This window comes from Harpia harpyja, chromosome 14, assembly GCF_026419915.1.
Source record: "Harpia harpyja isolate bHarHar1 chromosome 14, bHarHar1 primary haplotype, whole genome shotgun sequence".
Taxonomy (NCBI): Eukaryota; Metazoa; Chordata; class Aves; order Accipitriformes; family Accipitridae; genus Harpia; species Harpia harpyja.
Window position 1 is genome coordinate 9,189,313 of NC_068953.1, and position 24,660 is coordinate 9,213,972.

The 24,660-nt window shown below is 51.6% G+C and overlaps 1 protein-coding gene across 3 annotated transcripts in view; it reads left to right on the plus strand.

The window, feature by feature from the left end:
* The window catches only part of MGAT5B (alpha-1,6-mannosylglycoprotein 6-beta-N-acetylglucosaminyltransferase B), a 70,670-nt gene that overhangs the window by 43,517 nt on the left and 2,493 nt on the right, over window positions 1-24,660 (plus strand). For 2 of the 3 annotated variants that reach the window (XM_052808198.1, XM_052808200.1), the window contains 7 exons: window positions 10,126-10,257; window positions 11,175-11,308; window positions 12,021-12,157; window positions 14,799-14,954; window positions 15,676-15,822; window positions 17,407-17,523; window positions 24,492-24,566. In XM_052808198.1, the coding sequence (XP_052664158.1) occupies window positions 10,126-10,257; window positions 11,175-11,308; window positions 12,021-12,157; window positions 14,799-14,954; window positions 15,676-15,822; window positions 17,407-17,523; window positions 24,492-24,566 (898 nt within the window). The remainder of the gene's footprint in view (window positions 1-10,125; window positions 10,258-11,174; window positions 11,309-12,020; window positions 12,158-14,798; window positions 14,955-15,675; window positions 15,823-17,406; window positions 17,524-24,491; window positions 24,567-24,660) is intronic. The other variant, XM_052808199.1, reaches the window with a different exon arrangement.

Sequence of the window (24,660 nt, forward strand, 5' to 3'; positions counted from 1 at the left end):
GGCCATGTGGCTGCAGGGTGCAGGTGTGCTGCAGGGTGCAGGTGTCCTGCAGGTCGCTGGCTCTTCCCATCGTGCATGCCTGCACTCAATCCCCATGGCTTCGCCAGCGTTGTTTGAGCAGTGACTGTGCTCTCTTCCTTCCTTCCTTCCCTCCCTCCCTCCCTTCCTGCTCCGCCACAAGGCAGGCAGCTGGGGTGGCTGCCAAAAATAACCTGCATCCTTTGCAGGGGGGTGGCAGCCACCAAGGAGTCCCTCCTCAGGAGGTGCTGGTGGTGGCTTGGGGACCTGCGGGGGAATTTGCTGCTGGTGGGGCACTTCCCACAGAGGGATGGTCTTTTTCTGCCGTGGGATTATGGGGCGATGCAGGGTGAGAGTGTGCAAACAGCTACGCCAGGCCACCCTACAAGTGTCTCTAGACAGCACCCTGCCTCCCAGAGGGACCACTATTAGATGGAAAAAGTGAGAGGGAAAAGATAACCGTGTGCTGCCTTCCTCTCTGCTGATGCAGTTCTGTTATTACCGGGCTGATGCTGCTGCCTCCTGTAACCTCGCAAGGTTTTCTTGCCTCCTATGAGACATCTTGAGTGGAGGGCAAGTGCCAGGGAAAATGCAAATTAGATGGGTTATAAATCAAGAAAAGCCTGAAGCTGCCTTGGGGACTGGGCAGGTTTTGGGTGATGCTAAGCCAGCATCGGCCGCATAATGAGCCATGCTGAAAAGGGAGTGAAAAAAACCAACAATCCTGAAAAAGAACAACAAAAAAAACCCAACCCAGCCCCTGCGGCATTCAGAATTAATGAACGGAATTAGCTCCCAACTAATTAACTCAAAAAAATAATCCTGGTCCTAATGCAAAAGGCAGCAGCTTCTCAAAGAGGTGGGCATGCATCACGGCGATCTCCGCGTGCCGTGCTGAGCTAAATTGACATGCTAAATAATATCCATGTACTCAAGGACGAAAGAAGTTAATGGTTGGGAGGGTTGTGGTGTTGTTGTGTGGTTCTTGTTTGTGTTTTTTAATTAAGAGCCTCGCGGTGGTCATTTAATGAGGGGAAGATGCTGGCTGAGTCTTACGGGGGGTTTTGCAGCATTCGTTTCCCTCTGCGAGTGACTCTGGAGAGAGCTGTGTTGCTGCCTGTAGTATTTCACCTTTCTTGGAAGCGCAGGAGCTTCGATATTGGTTGGCAGTGATGAGACCTCCTCCTTGACGTGGATTTGGACGTGTCCCCTGGGACGCCTGGGAGCGGCAGCTCCATCTCTTCCCCTTCGTAGCTGCGACGGGGAGTGAGCGAGCTGGGCTGGGGCTGCACATCTTGCACTTCTCTGTCCCAGCGATAGAAACTGTCCCCACCTCCCTGAGTGTGTGTCTTGTGCCTGGCTTTGATGACATTTTAAATGCTGGACACTCACGTCGTGTGTTCACCTCCACGTTGATGGGGCTGGGGTGAATGGAGGCAGGGCCTGGGGCTGTAGCCTGGTCCCCTCTGTCCCTTTGCAGACCGAGCCCAGTGTTCACTGGGACCCTCCTGCAGCCCATCAAGAGATGGGTTAGCACGGGTGTCAGAGGGGGAGCAGAGGTCCCCCCCAAGGGGAGGACCAAGCAGTGCCAGCAGTCCTGCTCTGTGCTTGCAGATCTCTCAGCAACGTCCCTGCTATTGGGCTGGTACGGCACTAGCGGTGGCTTTAAGGAGTGCTGAGATAAGCCTTCACCTGAGCACGAGTGAGCAGGAGGCTTAGCAGAACATATGTAATTAATCCTGAGTTGTGCTAATAGTTAATCTTGGGTTCTTCATTAAAGCCTGGAGAGGACTTTACCTGTAGCCAAATCTTTGGGCAAGGGTTGGTATGCAGAGAGCTGGGGGATGTGTGAGGGGCTGGAGCTGGGGTGCGGGGATGAAGCAAAGCTAAAACCATGTCACCATGGAAGGGTCAGCCCAAATACTCTGATTTCTTTTCCCTCCTGTCCCTGTGCAACCTCCTGAAGCAGCAAGCTTTGCTCTGCTGTAGACCAGTGCTAAATTTGTCCTTTCCCGTCCGAGGTGTCTCTTGCTGAGCTTGCAGCAGGGCAGGCACCGGTGTTGGGGTGGGTTTGAGGATATTTTGCTCCAGCAATGTGAAATATTGAGTCCACTTCTTGTTTATTTTTCTTTGGCACCCCGTGCTCCTTTCCTGGCTCGGAGCTGTAGCTGTTCCTGCCCAGCACGGCCTTCACGGAGCAAAGGCTGGCGCCCATGAATTATTCAGCATGGAATAACCTCTCTCCTGGTTTGGTTTTTGTCTCTTCAAATTTCTGAGCTAATTTTTCTACATGTATTGATCATTGGCAAGGGATCACTGGAAGGTCTGCGTGTGTACACTTCAGCTGGTAGTTATCTGAGAGCTGTTCATTATTAGCATCTATATTGATTGCAATGCAGCAGTGCCCGGAGGCCGTGGTCAGGATTGGGACTGAAATGCTGGGGATCAGGCAAACAAGGAGGAAAAGTAAGTCCCTGGTCCAAAAAATTGGTGATGGAGGGGTGGGGGTGAAAACAGGTCAGGAGCGTGACTGTGTTGTGCTGGGCACCTCTCCATGGTGGGGGGCTCCGGCGGGGAGAGCAGCAGATGCCAAGCGTTGAATGGCAGGGGTTCGGGGTAACCAATGCTAATCTGGAGCGAAGCCAAGGAGCTCTGGGAATCTGCAGTTTGCTCCACGGCTTGGCTAGGCACCATCCAATGCCCCTGTGAGGTTTGAGAATGAAGCTGCTGAGCTCAGCCCTGGTTTTCCAGGGCTAGCTTATCTAGCTTATCTTTTGCACACCATAGACCTTAAAGACCTGTGAATTCTGCTGCTGTGTCCTACCAGAGGCTAATCTTTCTCTTGTAGTTGAACTAAGTGCAGGTGTTTGTCCTCTTTTGCATTTCCTGGTGAATTTGTGAGCTGCTTCTGATGTGTCTTGACAGGCAAGGGCTGAAACATGGGATTATCTGGTGGCTGGTGCAAAGCACTGCTGGGGATGTGCAGCTCCCCAGGAGGAAAGCAAAGCGTCGAGCTGGAGCACGGAGTCAGGAGTTGTTTTCCATCAGAGGAAAACTGGGTGGGTAAGGGCAGTGGAGGGAGCCAGCAGCATTTTGAGCTCTGCCTTGAAGCAGAGAGGGAAGAAAGATCCCAAATCTAAATGCAAACACTTGATTCTTGCTGAAGACCCCTTGTGCTGCTTTGGAAGCCAAAATGTGCTTTCAGGGAAGTGAGAATCAGGGCCGGTGTGCGTGTGTGTTGCTTGGTAGGGGAGGAGTGGGAAGTGCCTGAAAGACCTGAGCTGGATCGTTAATGAGGCAGCTTAGAAGTAGATGTTGGAAAATTACAAGCAGCGCTTCGGAGCGATGGCTGTGCCCGTGCAAAAGCTGCAATAAGCCGAGCCGCTTCCCCTGGAGCGCCCGCGCCCCCAGGGCAGGCGAGGAGGGATGCGCTCAGCCTTTCTCCCCAGGAGAAGGGGCACAACGGGCACTGCTGGGACCTCCAGCTCCTACCCCCGTCCTTAGGTCATGGGAATGGTCATGTTGGCATCTCCAGCTGCTTTTGTGAGGCTCAGGGAGATGCTCGGGGAGACAGGGGTGTGGTGCTGCGAGCTGCTGGAGCTACGGGGAGTATTGATCTCAGCGACGCTGAAAGGTGCTTTTTGCAATGGGCCCCTTGAAATTAACTGCTCATAAGACAGGACAGAAAGTCGAAGAAAACAGGATTTGATGCCTCGTGGGGTCAGGGCTTTACAAAGTGTTCTCGGTGCTTAATTGCTCTGGTGTCAAGTTCTGGACTCCTAATACCAGCCCTGGCAAGGCACTTAATTTTAAGCACGTGCTTGTATCCCGTGCTGGCAGCCCTTTCCCTGCCGAGCAGGAACTGTGGCCAGCATGTGGTTCGGGCGACGAGCCACCCTCCGTGTGCTGGGGTGGTGTGGATGGGCTGTGGCGGGGCCAGCACCACGGCAGGGCTGGCACCGCGGCAGGACAAGGCTCAGCGCCCGCTGCCACCTCTCTCCTCTCATTGCCTGGCTCATAATTGTAGCTGCTATTTTCTTACGCTTTCCACAGTCACGAAGGTGTATTCAGGCTGCAAAAAGGGCCATTCAAATGGAAACACGATGTCCAGACGAAGACATTTCTAATTATTTTCTGGCAGATAAAAGCCATCTTTCTGCCTTGCATCTGTTCACATGAAAACCTGCGCAATGCCCATGCTCCAGGCTTCACCTTCCCTCACCAGTTGGGAAATACAGTCCTGCCAGTGTGTGAGCAAGCCAGGAATTGCTTGTGGAAACAGCCAGAAGTGACCAGTTGTGTGCTGTCCTGATGGAGCTGCGTGGTGTGGCTGTGGGATTTATCAGCTCTGCGCTGGTAGGGAAGAAACCTCAGCCTTTAATGTAGCATCAGATGTTCCCATTACTTGAGAGTGAGTGTTTCTGTAAGCTGTTAGGGTGACTAGGTTGTTCTTTTTCTGGCCAGGCTTTGATGTTCGTGCTGGGACGTCGTTGTGTATGGGATGTTGCAGGCTTTGGAAACGCTGGATGTTTGGCTAGAAGTCTCAGTGGGAGCTAAAGGTGATGCCCCCGGTTGTGGGTACTTGACCGCTGCAAACCCTTGCAAAGACAGAGGTGATGAAGACTGACCCAAGAGGTTACACAAATGCTGGACACACCACTGTGTGTCTGAGCTTTATTGGATTCTCCAGTCCATTGTTTAATGGGGACACATTTCCAGCAGACATATCTTAGGTGATGGGTTAGGCAGGGGTCCAGGACGTTAGTGGGTAGAAATTGGCTTTGCTGTAGTGGTACCCATGAAGATTCGGCTAAAACTGTCCTTTCATTTTGAGCTGCTGGAGCAGCTGGGACAGCAGGGAACAGCCGGTCTGTCCGAGGGTCTGCCCAGGCACCGTGAGCATGCGAGTGCTCAGCTTCTGCTGCTCCCCAGAGGAGCCCAAGTATTTATTTCCCTGTCCTTGGAAGTTTCTGCATTATTTGCTGAATTCCTGACCAGAAAGAGCAGTTTGCTCTGGCACCCTCCTGTGCATTTCTAGGGTCTGACTGCCCGTCCGGGAGGACGGCTCTTGCTGGAGGATGGTGGATCCCATCACCTCCCCTGCTCCTCCTCCCCTCTTCAGCCGGCTACAGCTGCTTGCAGAGTTGCAGCAATGTAGCTCCGCAATTAAAAGCCGGGTACATCGAAACGAGACTGCAAAAGCTGCTCCCTTTAATTACAGCAGCTTCCCGGCACCTCTGAGGAGGCGGCTCGGAGCTTTGCCGGCAGCAGCTACATGAGGAGTGGGGATGAGCCGCCCTGCCGTGGTGAGGAGTGGCGGAGAGGGATTTCTTCCACCTTTGAGGGCTTCATTTTGTAGGAGAGGAAGGTGCATAAATTAGCAGGAATTACTGAGCTGTTAAATTGTGCTCCTTCGTGAAATATGTTTATTTTGTAGCCAAATGACGACTCGCTTGCTGGCTTCTTTGCCATTGCAGAAAACTCTGCTTCATCACATAAAGGTTATCATAACCTTATTAGTTGCTGGGTAATTTATATAGGTGAGAGGAGGTTACGCCTGGCATGTGGGGAGGGTTGATCCTCCCTGTGCGGCCCTGAGCCCCTCCGGGCTGGCGAGGTCAGGGAGGATGGAGGTTTCAGCACACCCAGAGATGGTCTAACTGTGAGCCCCTGGATCAAACCCAGCCTCCAGCCCCACAAGACAACTGACTCCCCATTTCTGGAGGCTTTCAGTCCCCTTATAAGATGCAAAGCATCCAGCAGTCTTCACTCCTTATGGCTTATCTTTGCAGCCCAGAAAAAATGCCTTCCTGGGGAACTCCCAGCAGAGGGGATCTCCTGGCAGAGCCCTGCCTGGACCTGCTGGAGCTGCTGCTGCTCAGAGGAGCAGCAAAATCTCGGCATTAGCTGTCTTCTGGGGGTGTGCTGCAAAGGTTTCCAGCAAGTGCTGTGTCCTGCCGTGACATGAAAACAGGGTTTTGTTGAACCTCAGAAATAAATAAATTGATTGCCGAACCTCACCACCCAGATGGATAGGGCTGTGTCACATGGGATCGATGATGGGCCAGAGAAGCAGTCCAGAGGCATGTTGCAAAAGTAAAACCTTTGCAGGTGGCTTAAAAAGCATACTGTAATTTCTTGAAAAACCTCACTTTTGAGGTCATCGTGTCCCTTCTAGCAGGAGGAAGAGCTGGGAGCAGGGGCCAGGCAGTGGGGCATTCATGTCGTGGGCTCCAATTTGCAATTTAAGTTGCTCGTGATGGGCTTGTCACAGACCCCCGGGAGCTGCTCGGGCTCGGCTCCGGCACCTTTCATCCCCCAGATAACAGCCCTGTGCTTGCTAGGCTCTTGCAGACAGGGAGAAGCCAAGGGAGCAGAAAGGACAGAAGCCCTCCTCCATTTTCCCTGCTGCAGTCTGCCTTGCTGATGACAGCAGATGCGGGCAGAGAAGGTGCAATTAAATATAATATAGGATATTGGCCCAGCCTGCCAGCAGATGCCCACGAGATCCATTTAGTGCTGGACTTTTCAGCCCCAGGAGTGATAATGTGGAAGGAAACAAGGGGTTAATTTGAAAATAGGTCAATGGGATGTAAAGATAACCCCGCAGTCATCTGATTTCAGAGAGCCTGCACCACGCTCGGGAAGGGAATGCGTCCCCTTGTTGATTAAAGTACCTATAAGGGGAAAATAGGAGGACAAGAAGCTGCTGTAGATTTATTCTGGAGTAGGCACAGCTGGTGGAGGCAGCTGGTGGAGAGGCGAGCTCGGCGCTTGCATCCGCTTGGATTGAAGCCGCTTCGGCTGCTCTCTCCCAAAGAGGAGTGAGGGCTGAGTTGATGCACTAATCCTGGATGTCAGGATGGGACGAGCCACCAGGTCATCTGCCGGGCTCCGGAGGTGCTGAGCCTGAGCACGAGCTGGTCACCATCCTCGGCTGGTCTGGGAGGGGAGGTTTCTCCGGGAGCTGGGATCAAGCGATTTTCAAAAACAAATCTCTTGGCTGCGCTGGCTGGGAAGAAGGCATTTGCGCTCATCAATTTTATTTGCGTAATTTCAAGCGCCATTAATAGTACATGGCACGAGGAAAAATCAGGGAAATTTCACTCCAACCATGAGTGAAATTGGTTTTAGTAGAAAATTAGTTGACTTAACTGGCAAATGATGAAAGCTTGAATAAAGAATGTTTAAATAAGGAGGAATGAAAAAAAAAATCCCCACCATCTTGGAGGTGCAGCCTGGATTTGCATGATTGGAATATTAAAATCAGTGGTTATAAAGTGTTTAGGACGAATAAGGGGGGTAAATGAGAGAGATGGTCTGCTTCAAAGACACCGTTCCTGCTTTTAGATCTATTCCTGCCTTGTAGCCTTGGTGCTGGGAGTATAAATGGACGTGGCAAGTCCTGAGCACCTGGAGAGGGGATGTATGGCAGATCGCAGTGACAAGGAAGAGCCGGGGAGCCTGACCTGCTCTGCCTAACCAGTGGAAAGTTTTCTGGAGGCTTCGGTATGAGATATGCTAATTGCTGTCTCCCGCAGCCCCTTGTCAAGCTTGGTTAGGGCTTTTTAAAATTGCAGATGATTTTGTAATGCAGCGGCTTGTGTGATGTGTACCAGCTAGAGGATGGGGTATGCTGCAAGAGAAGTGTTGAGGTTTGGGGATTTTTAGTTAAATACAAGGTTTATGGATCAGCTGAGTTGCTCCACCGCTGTGCCAGGTCAGTGTAAATCAGCATTGCCGTTTGGCTGATGACTGAGGAAAAAGCAGTATGTATGTGAGCAAATATGATATTTAGTATTGCATCTCTACAAAATCCTGGGTTTTTTTTACCGGCTTAACAACTCCTCTTCGCCTTCAGCCTCCCCAGGAGGGGTGGGTCTCCTCGTTGCCCTATTTATTGTACTGAGGTTGCTGTTGGAGGTGAGAGTCTTTCTATTCCTGCTATCTTCCCAATCAGCCATATTGTGTAAAATTGTGCATAGAAGCGATAAAACTGCAACCTGTTTCCCCTGGGGCTGACCCGGCCAGGCTGCCCTGAGCTGAGGCTTATATTCCTTGTGACAAGAGCAATGAAGCACCTGCAAACACAGCTCTTTGCCTTAAATTGAAATTCTGTTTTTCCTGGCTTTGGCAAGCGATGTGGCTCCTGGTTTACTTGCTCTCTGGAGTCATGATCATGGTCAGGATTTTGGGATGACCCTTCACCAGTCTCAGGTTGGGATGGAGCTGGAAGAAGGATCTGGGTGCCCAACGCTCAAGGGCTTGCAAGCCATATCAGAAGAAGATACCACTGTATCACTTGGCTATTCCCTGGGTGGGAGAGCCATCGATTTCCTCTGCAAGCAGCCATGGGATCAATAGATGAAATGCTGTGCATAGTCGTAGGTCTGGGCAAGGGATGAGGACATTATGGAAGTGCTCCTCAGAGGATGGACCCTTGGACTGTAGGTTCATTCAAGCTTCAGCTGAGCAACAGGTAAAACCCAGGTAGGGCTGGAAAGAGGATTCTCAGGTTCAGAAGGGGAAATGCAGAGAAATTAGGAGAACCAGTAAGAGAGATCACATAGAGGGAAAGCTTCAAAGCCTGGGAGTGTAAAACCTGGCTGGACCTTTTATTCCTAAGAAAAGGGAAAATACTGGGATGGCTGGGATAAATTCCCATCTCCAAACAGGTGCTAGTAGTAAGTGAAGAGCCCAGAAGAAAACAAAGACAGACATCTTGGCAGGCAGGAGCTAAGGGTGAGATTTCACACTGTCTGAGCTCAGACTTGCAAAATAAAACAGAAGTTCCTCAGCCCTGTTAGAAGGACTGAGAACAAAATGGGGTGACTGCATGGTGGGAGTGGGGCAGAGCCTGGGCGGACTAAATCAGCTCAACATTTTCGTTTTCCATGAGGATGTTGCTGTTGCTCTTTGGGTGTGAGTGGGGTTGCGAGGGTGAGGATGAGGAATTATTGTCTTTAGGAGGAAAAAAATACAAGAGCATTGAAACTGAGGGGTGGATCATTTGTATTTCTGAGCAAACTGGCACTCAGATATCACAAGTACATGTAACAAGGATTTTTGAGAAACCTGCTGAAGCTGGAAGATGTCACAGTTTTGGGGTTTTTTTCTGAGAAGGAGGAAATGTGGTCCAGACAAGCAGATGGGCTGTCAGGCTGACATCAGCGGTACACTTAGTGGAACAGCTTTGGAGAGAAGGATTCATCAGTTCACAGAGGTAATTGAAAATGGAAGGAGACATGCCGCAGGTTTACCAGCCTTGTATCATGCCAGATTAATCGCATATCACCCTGGCAGCAAGGTAACTGATGATCTTGATAAAGAGATTGCAGTTGTTCTAGTTTATCTGGATTTTCATAATGCATTTTATCCACTGGAGGAGGAGGGAAGAGGGGCTGAGTATGGCTGTTGTAAGGAACTGGCTGAAAATCCACTGAGCAAGACCCAGGGTCCAGCCGTCCCGGCTTTATTGAACTATTTCATAAATGGGACAAAAAGTGAGAAATATTAGTGAAATGTGCACAACATCCAAGGACAGGCAGTGCCACCAGAGTCAAGGAGAAGCTGAGAGTGCTCTGGGATGTGGTGGGTACCTGTAAGGACTGGAGTAATAGAAATGGTACATGATGTGTGCTGGGAGGGATATGGGGCTGGAACAAGGAGATTTAGGCTAAACTGGAAGCCTTGCAGGCAGGGAGGAGGGGAAAGATGAGGCTTTACAAGTCTGTCACTGATGTGATTGCAATGAAAGCAAATGAAACTGGGTGTCTTCGACAAGAGAGGTCCAGGGAAGTGTGTGTGTTGAATGAGATGCTGGTGAGCCCTGGCTGGGAACGCTGTGCAAAAGCCCCATCCACGTAGGAGGAGCAGGAACTTGGCTGGAGCAGGTGCAAAGATGGGGAGGGACCGGAACTCCCCAAAACCTCAGATTTTTGGCCCAGGAAATAAAGTCTGGGGAGAGGAGAACCATCTGCCTCCCCCTCCATCAACTAGGGAGCTGGTTGATGGCCTCTGTTAAACGCCCAGCAGGGAAATGAGTGTTTGTGTTGCAGGACTTTTGTGGTGTTGGGGGGCTGATCAGTCCCTCCTGCTTCTCCCCAGTCACTTAGGGGTGCCTCCAGGACGGGGAAACTGCCCCTTGACCAATCCTTTGCCTTTTGACCTGATTTACACCGACTACCATGGTCTCCAACAGATGAAGCAGCACATGGGGCTCTCCTTTAAGAAATACAGGTGAGTAAAGCCACTGCCTTCTCTTACTCTCCATTTCATTAATTAGCGAGCAAAGACTAATGCTAATGACCTCGAAGGATAGCCTCCACGTCCAAGGAGTTGGACCTTTTGAATGCACCTTTGATTTTTGCCTAGCTCTGGCAGCTGCCGCCATGCTGTGTCCCCCGCTGCCGCGGCATGAGGCAGTCTGCTCGCTCCAGAGCCTCACATGTTTAAGATAAAACCTCATTAGAAGAGACTGAATTGGAAAAAAAAAACCCAACCCTGCGTGTGCCTGTGGTACATGTGTGCTTCCAAGTACCGTGCCTGCAGACAGGGGTGGCCACACCATGGAGGGAAGCGTGAGCCTTTTCTATCTGTAAGAAGCAGAGCCCCATCCCTGGCTCCTTCGGCATCAAGACAAATGTCATCATCCCCTGGCACATCACCAGCCAGGAAAATATGCGATTTAATTTAGTGCTGATAGTCCTGCTATTTATTATGTTTTCTCCCATCTCTTCCACTATGCTACACAATTTTATTAGAGAGAAAAATGACAAGCGGTGTTATTGCTTTTATTATAAATGCATTTGCTCTCGCATTCAGCTTGTTTTGCTCTTCCCTTGCTTGATGCTTCCATTCTCTCCTCAGTCTTCTGCTGGTAATGCCTGCCTCAGCATTCCCGGGATATTGGGAAAAGCATTAACAAGTCTTCAGGAGATACATCATTCTCACAACCATCAGGGAGATGAAAGCCCTGCAAGGAGAAATTGCTCATTACAGGAGGGAGCAGTGGGTTGCAAAGGGCTACTTGGGATGTTCCTGCACCCTCTGCTCGGGGAGCAGACAAGGGACGTGCTGCCTGGGGACACTGACAGATGTCCCTGACAGTGGGACTTTCTCCAACCGAGGTCCTTGGGTCCTGTCTCCTCTCCCAGGTGCCGCGTCCGGGTCATCGATACCTTTGGGACTGAGCCGGCATACAACCACGAGGAGTATGCCACGCTGCGCGGCTACCGCACCAACTGGGGCTACTGGAACCTGCAGCCCACCCAGTTCATGACCATGTTCCGTAAGTGGGGGACGGGGGCACGGTGGGGTGGTTTGGGGGGCTCGCAGGCACCACAGAAGCAGGTCTGACCTCCTTCAGGAGGTGATGCATGGGCAGTGCTGTCCTCCCCGGCTCCACTCCTCCTTCCCCCTGCCTGCCTGCTGCCTGCAAGGAGCTCCCAAATCTGCTTGGCCATCTCCTGGGTTATAGAAATGCTCTGGAGAGAGAGACTTGACTCCTTCCTCCGCAATGGGTTGCTGGCTCCAGCACAGTCAGGGCCAAACACAGGGCACAGCCAGGAGCTTCCAGAAACACGGGGCGGTCTTGGTTGTAAAGCCTGGTTTTATTTCAGCTGGGGTTCTAAAGGTGAGAGGCAGCTCAGTGATTTGGATTTGCCTGTGGCATGGAAAGAAGATATGCTTGTCTGAAAGGAGCCCGGTGACCCACTAGGCACTGGCTGACTCAAACGTTGCTTCTTCCTGGCTGGATAAAGCCCATTTGGCAGCCTTAAAAATGCCTTACTTTTTAAAGAGTTGCTCAAGCGAGTTCAAAAGCCTGTATTTTATGAGCTGCTTGGATGGGGATTCATGCCATTTTCCCTCCAAGCTCCAGCAAGGCTCTGGAGCCGGGCTCATCTCAGCCCCCGTGCTGCAATGGGGCCGCATCCTCAACCCTGATGAGGTCCCAGAAAACATCTGTCCAGCCACGTGTCTTCTCCCCTCGGTGTCCACAGCTCACACCCCCGACAACTCCTTCATGGGCTTCGTGTCGGAGGAGCTCAACAAGACGGAGAGGCAATTCATCAAGTCCAACAAAGTGAGCAGCATGGCGGTGGTGTACGGGAAGGAGGCCAGCATCTGGAAGGTGGGTGTCCTCGGCGCTGCGGGGAGCACCCAGGCGAGCAGGGGCAGTGGTAGGCAGAGCTGCGAGGTAGCAGCAGCCTCTGGCTCTTACCCTGAGCTTTTGAGGCACAGATCTCGGTGTGTTTGTGGAGAAACATCCTTGTCCCGTTCGTAGAGGGGAAGCTGAGGCTGCTGCAGTAATGTGACAGGTCCAGCGTCTCTGAGCAAATAGGGCAGAGACTGGCGAGACCCCATCCCCTGCTCTTTGCTCTAGGCGATGCTTCCTCCCGACAAGCTGCTTAGACTGAGGATTTCATGTCAATGATTTTATATAATTAATTACAATGATTGCTGTTACGTGGTTTCCTTTGTTATGATGGGGATCATTTGTCTCTGCTTTCAAGTACCCTGTGAAAGGGGGTTGTGCTGCCCCACTGCCTGCCCGTGCCTGCAACGCCTGGGGGAGAGGAGTGGGCAGCTGCATGGGGGCAATACCCCCAGCCCCCCAAAACATCCCTTCTGCATCTCCTGTAGCGGCCAGGGGACGTGTGTACTCCCCCATGTCTTATCCAGAGCTAGCCAGCTGGTTATCCTTCCAGGGCTTAAAAAGAGCAGCTAATTCTCATTGTCTCTTGATTTATGTCTATTTTTTTTCCCTTTGTGCACCACCTGGGGCTGCTCCAGTTGCAGGTACTGTACCGCACCAGCTGCTGCTGGGCTTTACCTCTGCGCATCTTCTCGTGGGAGAAAAGGTTTTGCCGGAGTCGACTTTGCCTCATCATGGGCTCAGTCCTCCCGAGCTGCTGGGATCGATGCGGTTTGATGCAGCCAGAATCCGTATCCCTTCCCTGTCCCCAACTTTCCTGATTTAGTGGCTCTGCCCTCGCAGGGATGCCTGCGGTGGGCCAGGATCTGGCCATGCCACACCACCTCCTCCTGTTCATGGGTGTTTGTGGCTTTTCCATCACCCCCCATATCTGAGAGCAAACCCCCCCAGCATCCATGTAGCTCGGGGGCTCCACAAAGCCCCACTGAAACCCACTACATCTCATTTTAGGGGAACTGTAACATTTTGTCATCTTTTTCTACCATTTCCTTGCCCTTTCTTATCCAGAAGTTTCATTTAAACTTAGTTAAGTTAATTTGGGAGGGCACTAAAGAGAGTTAAAACGTCAAAACAGACATTTTCCTCCACCCTTAGTGCTATGAACGTTTGCTCCTTTTAGCCAGAATTCACAAACGACATCAGTTTTCCCAAAATTGCATATTTGGGGTAATTTATTACTGGGTGAAGGGGCTGGGGCTTTTTCTTGCTGGTGGCTGTTCCTTGAGGCCAGGCTGCCTGGGCATTGCTTCATGTCTTGTGCCACCCCATGTAATAAAATAAGGAGGAAGAGGAGCTTTTCCTTATTTTGAGTGATTTTGAGGTCTAGGAAGGAAAAGAGCACCTCCATCTCCTGGAGCCGGGTGCTTATTTACAAGCCTTGGACCAAGCACCATCTCCAGAGCAGGATCTTTTTGACATTTAGAAACATTTCATTAAACCTACCTTCCCATTATTTCTCATTTCCTACCCCTCCAAACTTCTCGCCTCCGGCTCGCCAACAGGAGCCGAAGTTTTAATAAGCTGGGAAAGGCCGTTTTCATCAGGCTGCTGCCCAACTTCCATGGGTCAAAGCAGCTCACAGTGCTCGGATGCAGGGGTGGAGGGGGTCTCCCATGCCAGCCTCTGCACCGTGCAGGGGGATCAGTCCCCCCCCAGTGATGCTTGGTGATGCCAGGCACTGCCCAGGGACTATAAGCTGTGTTTCGCTCCCATGTCCGCAAGCCCTTTGCATTAGGGAATTGATTTGGTGCTGATTTGGGTGTTAGTGGCACTGTGGCCAGGATTTCAGCCTCATCCCACCAAAAGCACTTGGTTTTAGCCTTAGAGAAGTCCAGAGATATGTGGCTGAGGGAAGAAATGCTGTGTTCAGAGAGGCTTTAAGGCAACATACGGAGTTTTCTCAAATTCCCCATTTATACCTCCTTATTCCCTCCTGGTTCCCTCCTGGTCTCTACTCTTTTGGGGCCTATTGCAGCATTGGAACAAGCTGAAAATGCAGCATCCAAAGTATGGTCCCTTTGTGTTTTTTTCCAAGCAAAAAAATTCTGCAGTAGAGAAATTGTTAAAATGGAAGGCTGCTTTGGAGAGCCAAAGGAGAAAAGCCTCCAAAAGAAGAAAACTGATGACCGCCTTGATTTTTCCAGGTAGTAAAACAGGATTAAACCCAAGTGAGAAAATCCTGGGGACTTGTTTCTTGGAAGAAGATGCCATTAGCAAGCTCTGGTCTTTGCAAACTTCCCTGTGAATCCCCTGAAACCTTTAATTCAGGAGCTCCAGAGTGGAAGTTGCCCACGGAGGCAGCAGGGAAGGCAGAGGCTCGAGATGCCGATGTTCCAGGTGCCAGATCCCGCAGCCGTCCAGGCTCACTGGGAGCCTGGAGTGGTCCAGGATGTGTGTCTGAGGGATGTGGAGCGGGGAGGGTGGCAGTTTTGCACGGCTGCAGGTTGGGCTGAAGCATCGCAGGTGCTCTGGGACAGCAGTTTGAGAGTTAAATCTCCTCCCATAACCGTGGGGGGGTCAGCTCCATCTTCTGGTGCAGTTCACCCTCTACTTTGCTCCCCAGGGCAAGGAGAAGTTCCTGGCCATCCTCAACAAGTACATGGAGATCCACGGCACGGTTTATTACGAGACACAGCGGCCGCCCGAGGTCCCGGCATTCGTGAAGAACCATGGGCTGCTGCCACAGCACGAGTTTCAGCAGCTGCTGAGGAAGGCGAAGGTGGGCGAGAACCAGCCGAGGTGTCCGTGGGACCCCGTCCCCCGTTACCCAGCCAGCAGTGAGGACTCAGTTGCCTTGAGAAAGAAAACCTAATTAAAGGAGGAGGCGGGGGGAGAGGCCGTTATCTGCGCTCCTCCCAGGCTTGCAGGCACTATCAGCAGGGCTAATTAGCCGGGAGCTGAGCAGAGCACATAATTTCAAATCAAGATGTGTCTGATGAATTTCTCCTTGCAGACCGTCCACAGACGGAGCACGAAGTTTCCTGATTAATTTATTTGTTGCTAAGTGGGGTGGATTTTTTTTCTCCTCATGGCAGTGATAAAAATAAATGGGATTCTCGGAGGGAGTGTGCGGGGTGCGGGCACGTCCCAGTCGCCTTCAGCCAGTGTCTGGGGGGAAATGTTGTCGATTCACCAGCCCAAATGGCTTTGACAAACCAGTATTTCTCCATACAGGGCCAGTGTGATGGTCTTAGCCACCATGGGGGAACTTGCAGCTCCTGAACACCCCATTGCCTTGCACAAGTGGGCTGTGAGCCATGGAGCAGGGGGATTTTTTAGCACATTTAAGCTATGGGGTGTTGAACCACATGGAGCTGCCTTAGAGGCCTGCTGTGCAGGACCAGAGCAGCGGAGAGGGATGTTGGCGGGTTATTATTTGGGAGACTTTCCTATGGGGTTGGCTACGTTTGCTCACCAGCACGTGGGTTTCTCCCTTGCAGCTCTTCATTGGATTTGGGTTCCCCTACGAGGGTCCTGCCCCGCTGGAGGCAATCGCCAACGGCTGCGTTTTCCTGCAGGCGCGTTTCAACCCCCCGCACAGCTCCCTCAACCACGAGTTCTTCCGTGGGAAGCCGACGTCGAGAGAGGCGAGTCTGTCAGGAGGCGAGCGGATGGGCTGGATGGAGCCACCTCCTTTACGCCGGGGTTTGGGCTAGCCCAGGAAGAGCAGTTGCTAAACGGAGATTTTTTTTTTTTTTTTTTTTTTTTTGGCAAGATTTCCTCCAAATGCAGAAATGTGGATACCTGCAGATGGGGTCCCCTCTGCCATCCTTGTATCGTCTCCATCCAGAGCACTTGGATGCAAGGGGCCCTGCTGTGGGTTTGGGGTTGCAAAGGAGAAAGTGGTGCAGGAGACTTCTGCAGACCACAAACCCCATCAGCCCAGATCCAGGCACACGCCACACCCTGCTCCCAAACCAGGGTGATGCTCCCTGTTCATCCTTTTGTACACGCAGAGGGACACTGGGACCTCCGTGGTGTTGCAGGGGTACAAAATCCCTCCCAGGCTTGTCTGTCACTGGGAATTCAATCTAAGTGAAGCAGGAACTCTTTAAAAGTTAAAGGGTTGAGAAAATTGCCTCTTTAATTATTCATAAAGTGGATAATGCAGTGCAATGCTCACTCCAGCCGAGAAGGCCTTTGCTGGGGGGGCCGTGTGGCTCAGCCCTGCCGCAGTCCGGCTCACCAGCACCCATCACGGGGTGGGGGGCACTGGGCTGTCCTGGACCCCCATGTCTGTCCCATGCACCCCCACTAATTAGCTGCCGGTGTTAGCATCCATCCTGGGTATGTGCTGTAATTGTGCTTCAGCCCAGAGCTGGGAGGGCACCTGGGGGTGAGGGCTGTGAAATGCCCCAGGGTGTTTATATGCCAGAGGGGAAGGAGGTGATCAATCTGTCAGCAAAAAAATGGGAAAGGACAGCAAGCTGGAGAATAAAATACAGAGCATGCACTGCTCTCTTCCTCCAGCTGGCAGGTTTTCAGGCCCCTCTGCAATGCTTCACAGAGCCCCCGAAACACCTCTGCTCATCATCATCCTCTCTCTTCCCTTCCCAAGAGGAGATCTGGGCTCTGGCTGCCTCGCACCAGCATGGGGCTGAAAAGGCAGCTCAGGGCTGAAACAAAAGAGGTAGATCCCCCAAAATTGGCTGGTGAGAGGCGGGTGGCTGTGGGGTACCAGTGTGGCATAGGGGCAATGCAGCTTCCAGCACCGCTTTCTCCCGGTACCAGACTTCCCTGGCCTTTGGTGGAGATGGATTGTTCTCTCTGCCTTGTTTCTGGAGCTGGCAAACCTGGGAGACATGGTGCCCTCACAGACCTGTTTAGGTCTATTTTTGCCACTCCAGACCCACAAATGGCTCAGGTCAAGGTTAAATTGTACCCATATTACAGAGATGGAGGTATTCAGGGTTGCAGAGGCAATTTCAGTGTTGATGGGAATAGGGCATCCCAACCCAGCGGGAATTTTAGAGCATTGGCCTGATGTTGGGGGGGGGGGCAGGTGGGTTCAGAGGAAAGCTTTTTCCAGCACAGCTCTATGTGTAATGAGTTAAAACCCAACATGTCTGTGCCTGAGTCTGCTGTTCCTCTCTGCCATCGCCGCTGTGAGTGGTAGACAGCAGCCGTTCTGGCAGGGATTGCAAAAACCAGCTCACACTGCTGTGTTTTAGGTGTCCTCCCAACACCCATATGCCGAAGACTTCATTGGGAAGCCGCATGTGTGGACTGTCGACTACAATAACTCCGAAGAGTTTGAAGCTGCTATCAAAACCATTGTGAGGACCCAGGTATGGCTCGGAGGAGGTGGCGGGGTGATCTCCCTGCTGCTGGGTTTGCAGGGACAGATAGCAGCAGCAGATGCTGGTGCCTGGCTTTCCCTTTTGAGCGTTAATTGCTTTTCCTTCCTTGTTTCCCCTTTGAAATTATTTACACGTGCAAGGCAGAAATCCTCCTCTGCTGCAGCTTCAGGGGGACTTGTGCTTTTGCCCTGCTTTTGTACCAAGTTTGAGGGATCCCCTGGGAATCCTCAGGGCAGAGCTGGAGCAAGGGGAAGCTGAGATAAGGGAGATGAGGTTTGGGACCAGGAGGTTGAGGTTGCTGGAGATGTGTGGCAGTGCTGGGACCTGGCGGGAAGCAAAGATAAACCCAGAGAGCATCTCCCTGCAAGTACCCAGAGAGCTACCGACGTCTGCGCCTGCCGTTCCCCCATTTCACTGTTCATCGTTATTGTTCAGATCGAGCAAATCAATGGGAATAGCTCTAGGAGTTGCCTCTGTGAAGGATGAAGGGATGTAAGGAAGCGGGGGGATGCAGAGACCTCCCCGGGAAGGCAGCGCTCCCCCTGCGCCTGCCCTGGAAATGCTCCTTCATGAATATTTACCTCCTGCCCTGTGGCAGGAGCCTTTCAAGTTGTCCAAATTATTAAAGTCAATTTTCCTGGAGGGGAGAAAAGTGCTGATCTCCATTTTGCTTGCAATTTGCTTTGCTCGGGGTGAGCCATCCTCTCGTGAGGACAGCGATGCAATGTGAAACCAGGGCGCTGCATTGGGGGTCCGGGGCTCAGTGCTGGGTGGGATTTTGGGGGGGACAAGGGTGATGCTAGCCAGAGAGGTGTCATCCTTGCTTTTTCTTGCATTAGAGGCTGCAGAGGCAGGTGTCTGTGACAGTCTGGGGACTTTATTCAGCTGATGTGGCCCCACCGTCTGCCCAGGTCTTGCATCTTACCATGGGTGATTGCTGCAGCTCTTCACCTCGTGCTGATTTTCTCTACAAGTTTGCAAAGACCGAACAAACCTGACTTAGGAAGACAGTTGTTGTTTTGCACATTCGTTCCCATATCTCCATTAAAAATAAATTAAAAATAATTACATCCCTGCTGCTGTGCTATCGGGCCAGCTGTCAGCGCTTGACCCTCCACCATCTGGACTGGAGAGACGGCCCCAAGGCGAAGGCAACGCTGTGGGCTGGCGGCCGGGAGCTGCTGGTCTCCATTTCAGGAGAGAGAAGGAAATTTTCCATTTTTCCAGAAAGGAGAAAGAAAATAGTGAAGCCTGGTGCTGCCATGCTATTAAAATAATTAAAAAATGATTGGAGAATTAAGTGTGGGAGGAAAGGGCTCTGCTGGCTGCTGAGCAGCTGTGTTGCACTGCAGCGTCGACTGGATGTGCACCAGGTCATTTAGAAGCTTAATGATAATCTCTGGTTAAAAATAAAAGAAGAAAAAAGGATTTTAGGAAAGGATTTGGTGGTGTGGTGGGCACCGAGCAGGAGGAGCCGGTGCAGGGACCCGCTGGCTCCGGCACCGGGTGCTTACCCGGATCGTGCCGCTGCCGTGCCGATCCCAGTTTTGCCCAAAGATGAGCTCCCGTCTTGGCTTTTCTCCTCGTTCCCACTCTTCATGTAAATGCAGTTGCAGTGCAGTCACAACACGTCCTGCCTCCCTCCCTTAATTAACAATTCTTCAGTTGCTAAACAGCTGATGGAGGGCAGGGGAAGCAGAGCTGGAACAAGGGTGTCTGTCATGCCGGCACGGTGTGCGGGCAGTGTCGGCAGTTGCCTGGGCGGGCAGGCAGCCGTGGTCAGGCATCCCGGGGCGGCTGCTCTCTGTTTTCCATCCCAGCGTGACCCCATGTATAGTCAGATAAACTTGGTCTCCTATGGGACCATGCGGCAGCTAAAGCCGCCTCTCAAAAGCCTTATTTCAGAGGGATCTGGCTGCACCCATCTCAGCAGGACCAGGGACCCCCACCCTGAGGTCCCCTCCCACAAAGCATCCCAACCGCTGTAATTACCCTCGACTGCCGGGAGGTTGAAGTCCTAAATTTGCCTCAAATGAGTAAAACCAGCTGCTGACATTCCACTTGCACTGAAAACGTGCAGTCGCTCCGGAGGGAAATTATTCCTTCCCACCAAGAAGCGCGCTGGGTTAATCCCACAACTCGCCTCTCTGGGTTTTTTTAAAGATACTGTATAAATCCTCCTGAAGCAGAGCAGGGAGTGAGCGTGAATAACTTACAGCAACATCCTTTTCCCCCGCTTTTTTTTTTCCTTTTTGTCTTTTAAATAGAAAGGTCTGCTTTATTAGAGATGCTGTCAAGGCAATTAAGCCTAAAAATTGACCTACCTTACAAGTTTAAAAGCCTTATTATGGGCTTTGGCTTCAGGATTCCCGTGGTATCTTGTCTTTAAAATACTGTTTGTTACAGCAGGAATTGAAAACAAGGGCATTAGCAGGAGGAGCGGCAGAAAGCCGGTGGCTGGGCAGTTCAGTTTTACTGTTCCCAGCAAAGTACTGGAGCTCAGAGAAACTATTTTACTGACTCCTTTTTTTCCCCAAAGGCAAAATGGGATGTTATGTTACCAAAATATCTAACAAATTTGTCTGTGTTTCAGAATAACAACCATCAATTTATTTTTTCAGCCAAAACATTTCATTTCAACATTACTGGAATGAAATAGTATGTTTTTGTTTCCCATCTGCCTGCCTTTGTTTGAAAATACCCTGCCAGTTTATTGAAAGGAAGGCTTGTATCTGAAATGAAGCATTTCCCTTTGCTTCACCAACCCAAACAGATTGCTGAACCTGAAACACAGCATTTTTCCCCTCCTTGATGGGTGGAAACATTGGAAATTGAAAACTGACATGAAACAGATTTTATTTTTCTTTTTTTTTGTTGTATGACGGAAAAATCACTTATCCCACAGCTTTAGTGTTGCATCTTCCAGGCAAAACTCAGTAAAACATTTTTGGGGATGTGGCCTGTTGTGGGAAGCTGTGAGATGTCTCCTTTGCTCTGCCTCTGCCATCACCTTTTCCCAGCAGCAGCTGTGCCATGCCATTCTGGGTGCTGGGAGAACCAGGGTGCCAGGAACTGGGAACCAGGGTGCTGGGAACACTTCAAGGGCTTTGGGAGCTATTTTTATGAACCCGGTAGTAATTCCGATACGGTCAAGCTGACAAACAAGCTTGCCCTGGTTTAGAGCATTGTGGCTCTGGGGGATTTGCTGATTCTTCAGCAATATTTTAGCATTACTTTGCGGCTTCCCCAGCCTGCCCATGGCTCTCCGGCCAGGTCACTGCCAGCATGGCTGTACAGCCGTCCCGATTTATATTGCAGACACCTGGAGCTGCAGCTCGGGGTGGAATGTGCCATCCTTGCAGCTACAGCCCTGCCCTGGCTCCAGCCGGGCTGGCAGAGCTTCCTTTGGTGTGTTTGGAGCCGGCTGGGTCTGCTGGCAGGGCTGGCTGCTATATTTGTGCAAATAAAGCAGTTGAGATGCAGCGGGCGTCCTTCGCCAACCTAGATTTGCTTGAAAGAAACTTCTTCCTTCTGCAGAGAGATCTGAATCGTGGCTTGGACGTGTCTTGGGTTTGCAATATGGGGTTTTTTTGCCCCAAGAAAAGCCCTTGTGCTCCCCTCCCTTGTCCCTTCGGAGATGGCACCTGCTCCAGGTCACCCTGCAACTGCTGGGGAAGGTTTTCAGCAAGCTGTGCCTCTGTCATTCCTCCCCCCTTGGAGTAGTGTTGCGTTTTCCTGATGGCTCGCATCCCTGACCTATTTATAAGGAAAATTGAAGTCATGGAAGCACCAAACTCCTCTACCCCAGAGAACAAATCCTAGCACAGTCACACGGGGCCAAGAGACAAATTGTGTCCCCCTGGGAAAGGCGATGCTGGGAGGCTTGTCCTGGTGATGGATTACAGCCGTTAGCCAGAGGTTAGAGGCAGAAGAAGGAGAGAGGTTTGCAGGCACCACCATTTTCTTGGCCTTCAGCTTTTTCCATTGTCAAAAATAGTCCTCACACAAGCAATTTAATAGACCAAATATTCTGGTGTAGCGAAGGGAGAAGGCTTCATTATATTAAAGTCAAACATACAGGAATATAATGGAAAATTATACATTTCAGACTATGCTTGAAAGAGTGGCGTATTAAACATCACAGTCAAAATAGCTGGTTAAAGTGTTCCCAGCCTGCTGTTACGTGCCGGCAGAGAATTGCATTATTTTTCTACTTATTTGTCTCATGACGTTTGGATTTTTTTTTTTTTTCTCTTCCTTTTAAGCGAGGGAGACTTGCTGCTCTCTTGAGCTCTAGGATTCCTGCTGGAAACTATAAAACCAGGGCTCTCATGGTGGTATCCCCATGGGGCACCAGTAACTCCCTATTTGGCTGGTGGAGAGCACTGGGGCTGGAGAGTTCTGGCCCTGTGTTCCCCACCGATACCTGGGGGAAAGGATGGCAGAGTCCATCTTCACAGACCCTTCTGCTCCCTCCCGTGGTATCCCGTGCATCGCTCTGCCGGGCAGCGGGATGCAGTGGTCCCCAGCTCAGAGCCCCCCTCCTCCTCCCTCCCAGGGCTCTGGGGAGACCCTGAGCTCCCGGCACAGGGAGTGGCATTAACGATGTGGCTGTCAAGAGGAGGCCAAGCCTGTCAGATTTTAATTAAACAATTATCTTCTCAAAATTGGCATTTTCTATCAGTCCTGGGCGCATGAGCTGAATCCTAATGAGACCGGGAGGGGGGAGCGAGAGCCTTTGGGGGAGCCCCTGGGGGGGGAGAGGGGCACATGGGGGTGTTGGGGCTGGAGGAGCGGGGGCTGCAGCGGGCTCCAGCCACAGCATCCTGATGCCCTTGGACATGATAGGGCTCCCGGGAGCCTGCGGGCAGGTGGGATTGCACCTGGAGCATCACCACTGAGTACATGTGCAGGCACAAGGAGGTTTTCTGCTTCCATCCCACTGTGGATGTGCTGCATCCCACCAGGTACCACGGCGGTGTTTTGGGGGAAAGAGGCTGTTTTACAGAATTATATCTACACCATGCCTGCCCTAACGGGGTCCTGGGAAAAGCTCCCCAGCATTGCAGCCATGAAAGCAGTGGTAGGGTGAGACTGAGCATTGGTGATGCTGAGCAAGGGGTGCTTTGTCTCCCCCAAATCGGTACCAGGCAGCGCCCAGCACCCAGCCCCGCTCAGGCTTTGTGTGACTGAGATGGGCAGTTTTGCTTTGTGGAGGACTCTGCCCCAGTTAACCGAGCGCCCATCAGCAATTCAGAGGCGAGATCGGTGCCTGTCATTGTGTCAGCCCTGATGAGCGTGCACATCTGTAATTAGATGGAGCAGCTGTGATTTCTAGCCTGGCTGAGAACTCAGGTGGGATATTTATGGCAGGGAGATGCTTAGAGGGATCTTCTCAGCAGACTGAGCCTTTGAGCTTGGGTTTGACGGGTACTTCAAAAGGAGATAGCTATTTTGGAGGTGTGGAGCTCAGAAAATAGACAAAACAGTGTTTTCCAGATGAATTATCTTTGGGGTGTTTTTGCTTATAATCCTTCTTTTGCATGAAGCTCTGCAGAGATGCACAGGGGAAAGGGGGGTCCCAGCACCAGCCCCTTCTACACACCAACGTCCTGCAGCTCATGTAACATCTCTCTGGAAAAATAAGGGAGCGTGGAAAAATCTGTTTTCCCAGGACAGAAAGTTCCTTAAAAAATAATTTGTTCCAGAGGAAAGGGGTACATCAGTGACACAGCCCTCGTGGCAATGCTTTTCCCACGGGGAAAATCACTGCTGACCCTGTGGCAATGGCCACGCTGGAGGGCAGTGAGCCCGGTCTGCCTGCTTCTGCCTGCTTTCCCTGGAACCTGTGCCACTGCTGTGCCAGGGACATCCTCATTTGGGGGATGCTATGTGATGTTTGAGTTGCTGTGGAGAGGAGGGGGTTTCCTGTGCCAGGACCCGAGGGTGACTCGGGACAGAGAGATGTGATGTTGGGAAGTGAGTGCAGGCAGAAATCTCCCGAAGACTGGCAGCGTTTCGTAACCCACGCTAAAAATACACTGTGGTTTAAGCGCTGCTGGCTCTGTATAAATAGCAGTTATCAACATGGGGGTGCAGAGACAGCATCGGCATCAACATGGGCATCAATGTTTGCTCCGTCCCAGCGTGCAGCCGGCTGCTGCCTCCCTGCTCCATCCCAGCCCATGCCGGTGGCAGCAGGGAGCACTGAGCCTCTGGGGCTGGGAGAGACGCCAGCTTCCACCCCATCACAGCCATCTGCGCTGGGCAGCAAACCCTCAGTGAAGTGGCAGTGGGAAAAGAGAGGTTTGTTTTTTTTCCTGTATTGTGCACAGTGAGCCCCAGCCCTGGGCTTTTCACGGACTGGTTTGGTGGGTCGTAGTGCCGGGGCAGCGAAGCCTGGACCTTCCTCTCTGAGCAGGCAGAGCTGTGCTGAGGTTGGAGCACACAAGAGCAGAGGAACAGAGGATGCTAGATCAGACCTAGGGCACCACCCAGGATGCTCTTGCTCTGGATTAGCTTGGCATCTTTACCAGTCCTGATTCCTTCCCTGTATTTTAAAATTACTCCTGCCTTTGCCTGCAGCTGCAGAATGTTTCTTGGGCTGAAACAGTTCATAGTTTAATTAGAAGTGACCTATTGTATGAAAACTGTTTTCATTTTATAACCTATCAAAAATGAAGAAAAGTATAGAACAGGGTGACTTTATTTTCGCCAATACATGGCTTGAACCCAAATTAGTCCTTCACCCTCTTTCTCTAGCGCTTTACTGCTTGTGAAGTTTTTTCAGTCCTAGTTTTCTGCCCTGCTTGCTTTGGTGGACAGACAGGAGCCATGGGCTTCAGCAGGTGGGGAAAGCCATTGCCCAGGGCACTGCTGTCCCAGGTCACCGGGCCCAGGGGGAGGGCAAGGCTGTCCCCGCTTGCTGCCTGCGCTCTGCTCTTCCCCCTTCACAGGTGGACCCTTACCTGCCTTACGAGTACACCTGCGAGGGGATGCTGGAGCGGATTCACGCCTACATTCAGCACCAGGTTGGGGAGCATCCCTGTTCTCCCTGGGGGAGTATCCCTGTTCTCCTGGCCACCCATCTCTGTTCTCCCTGGGGAACCATCCCTGCTCTCCCAT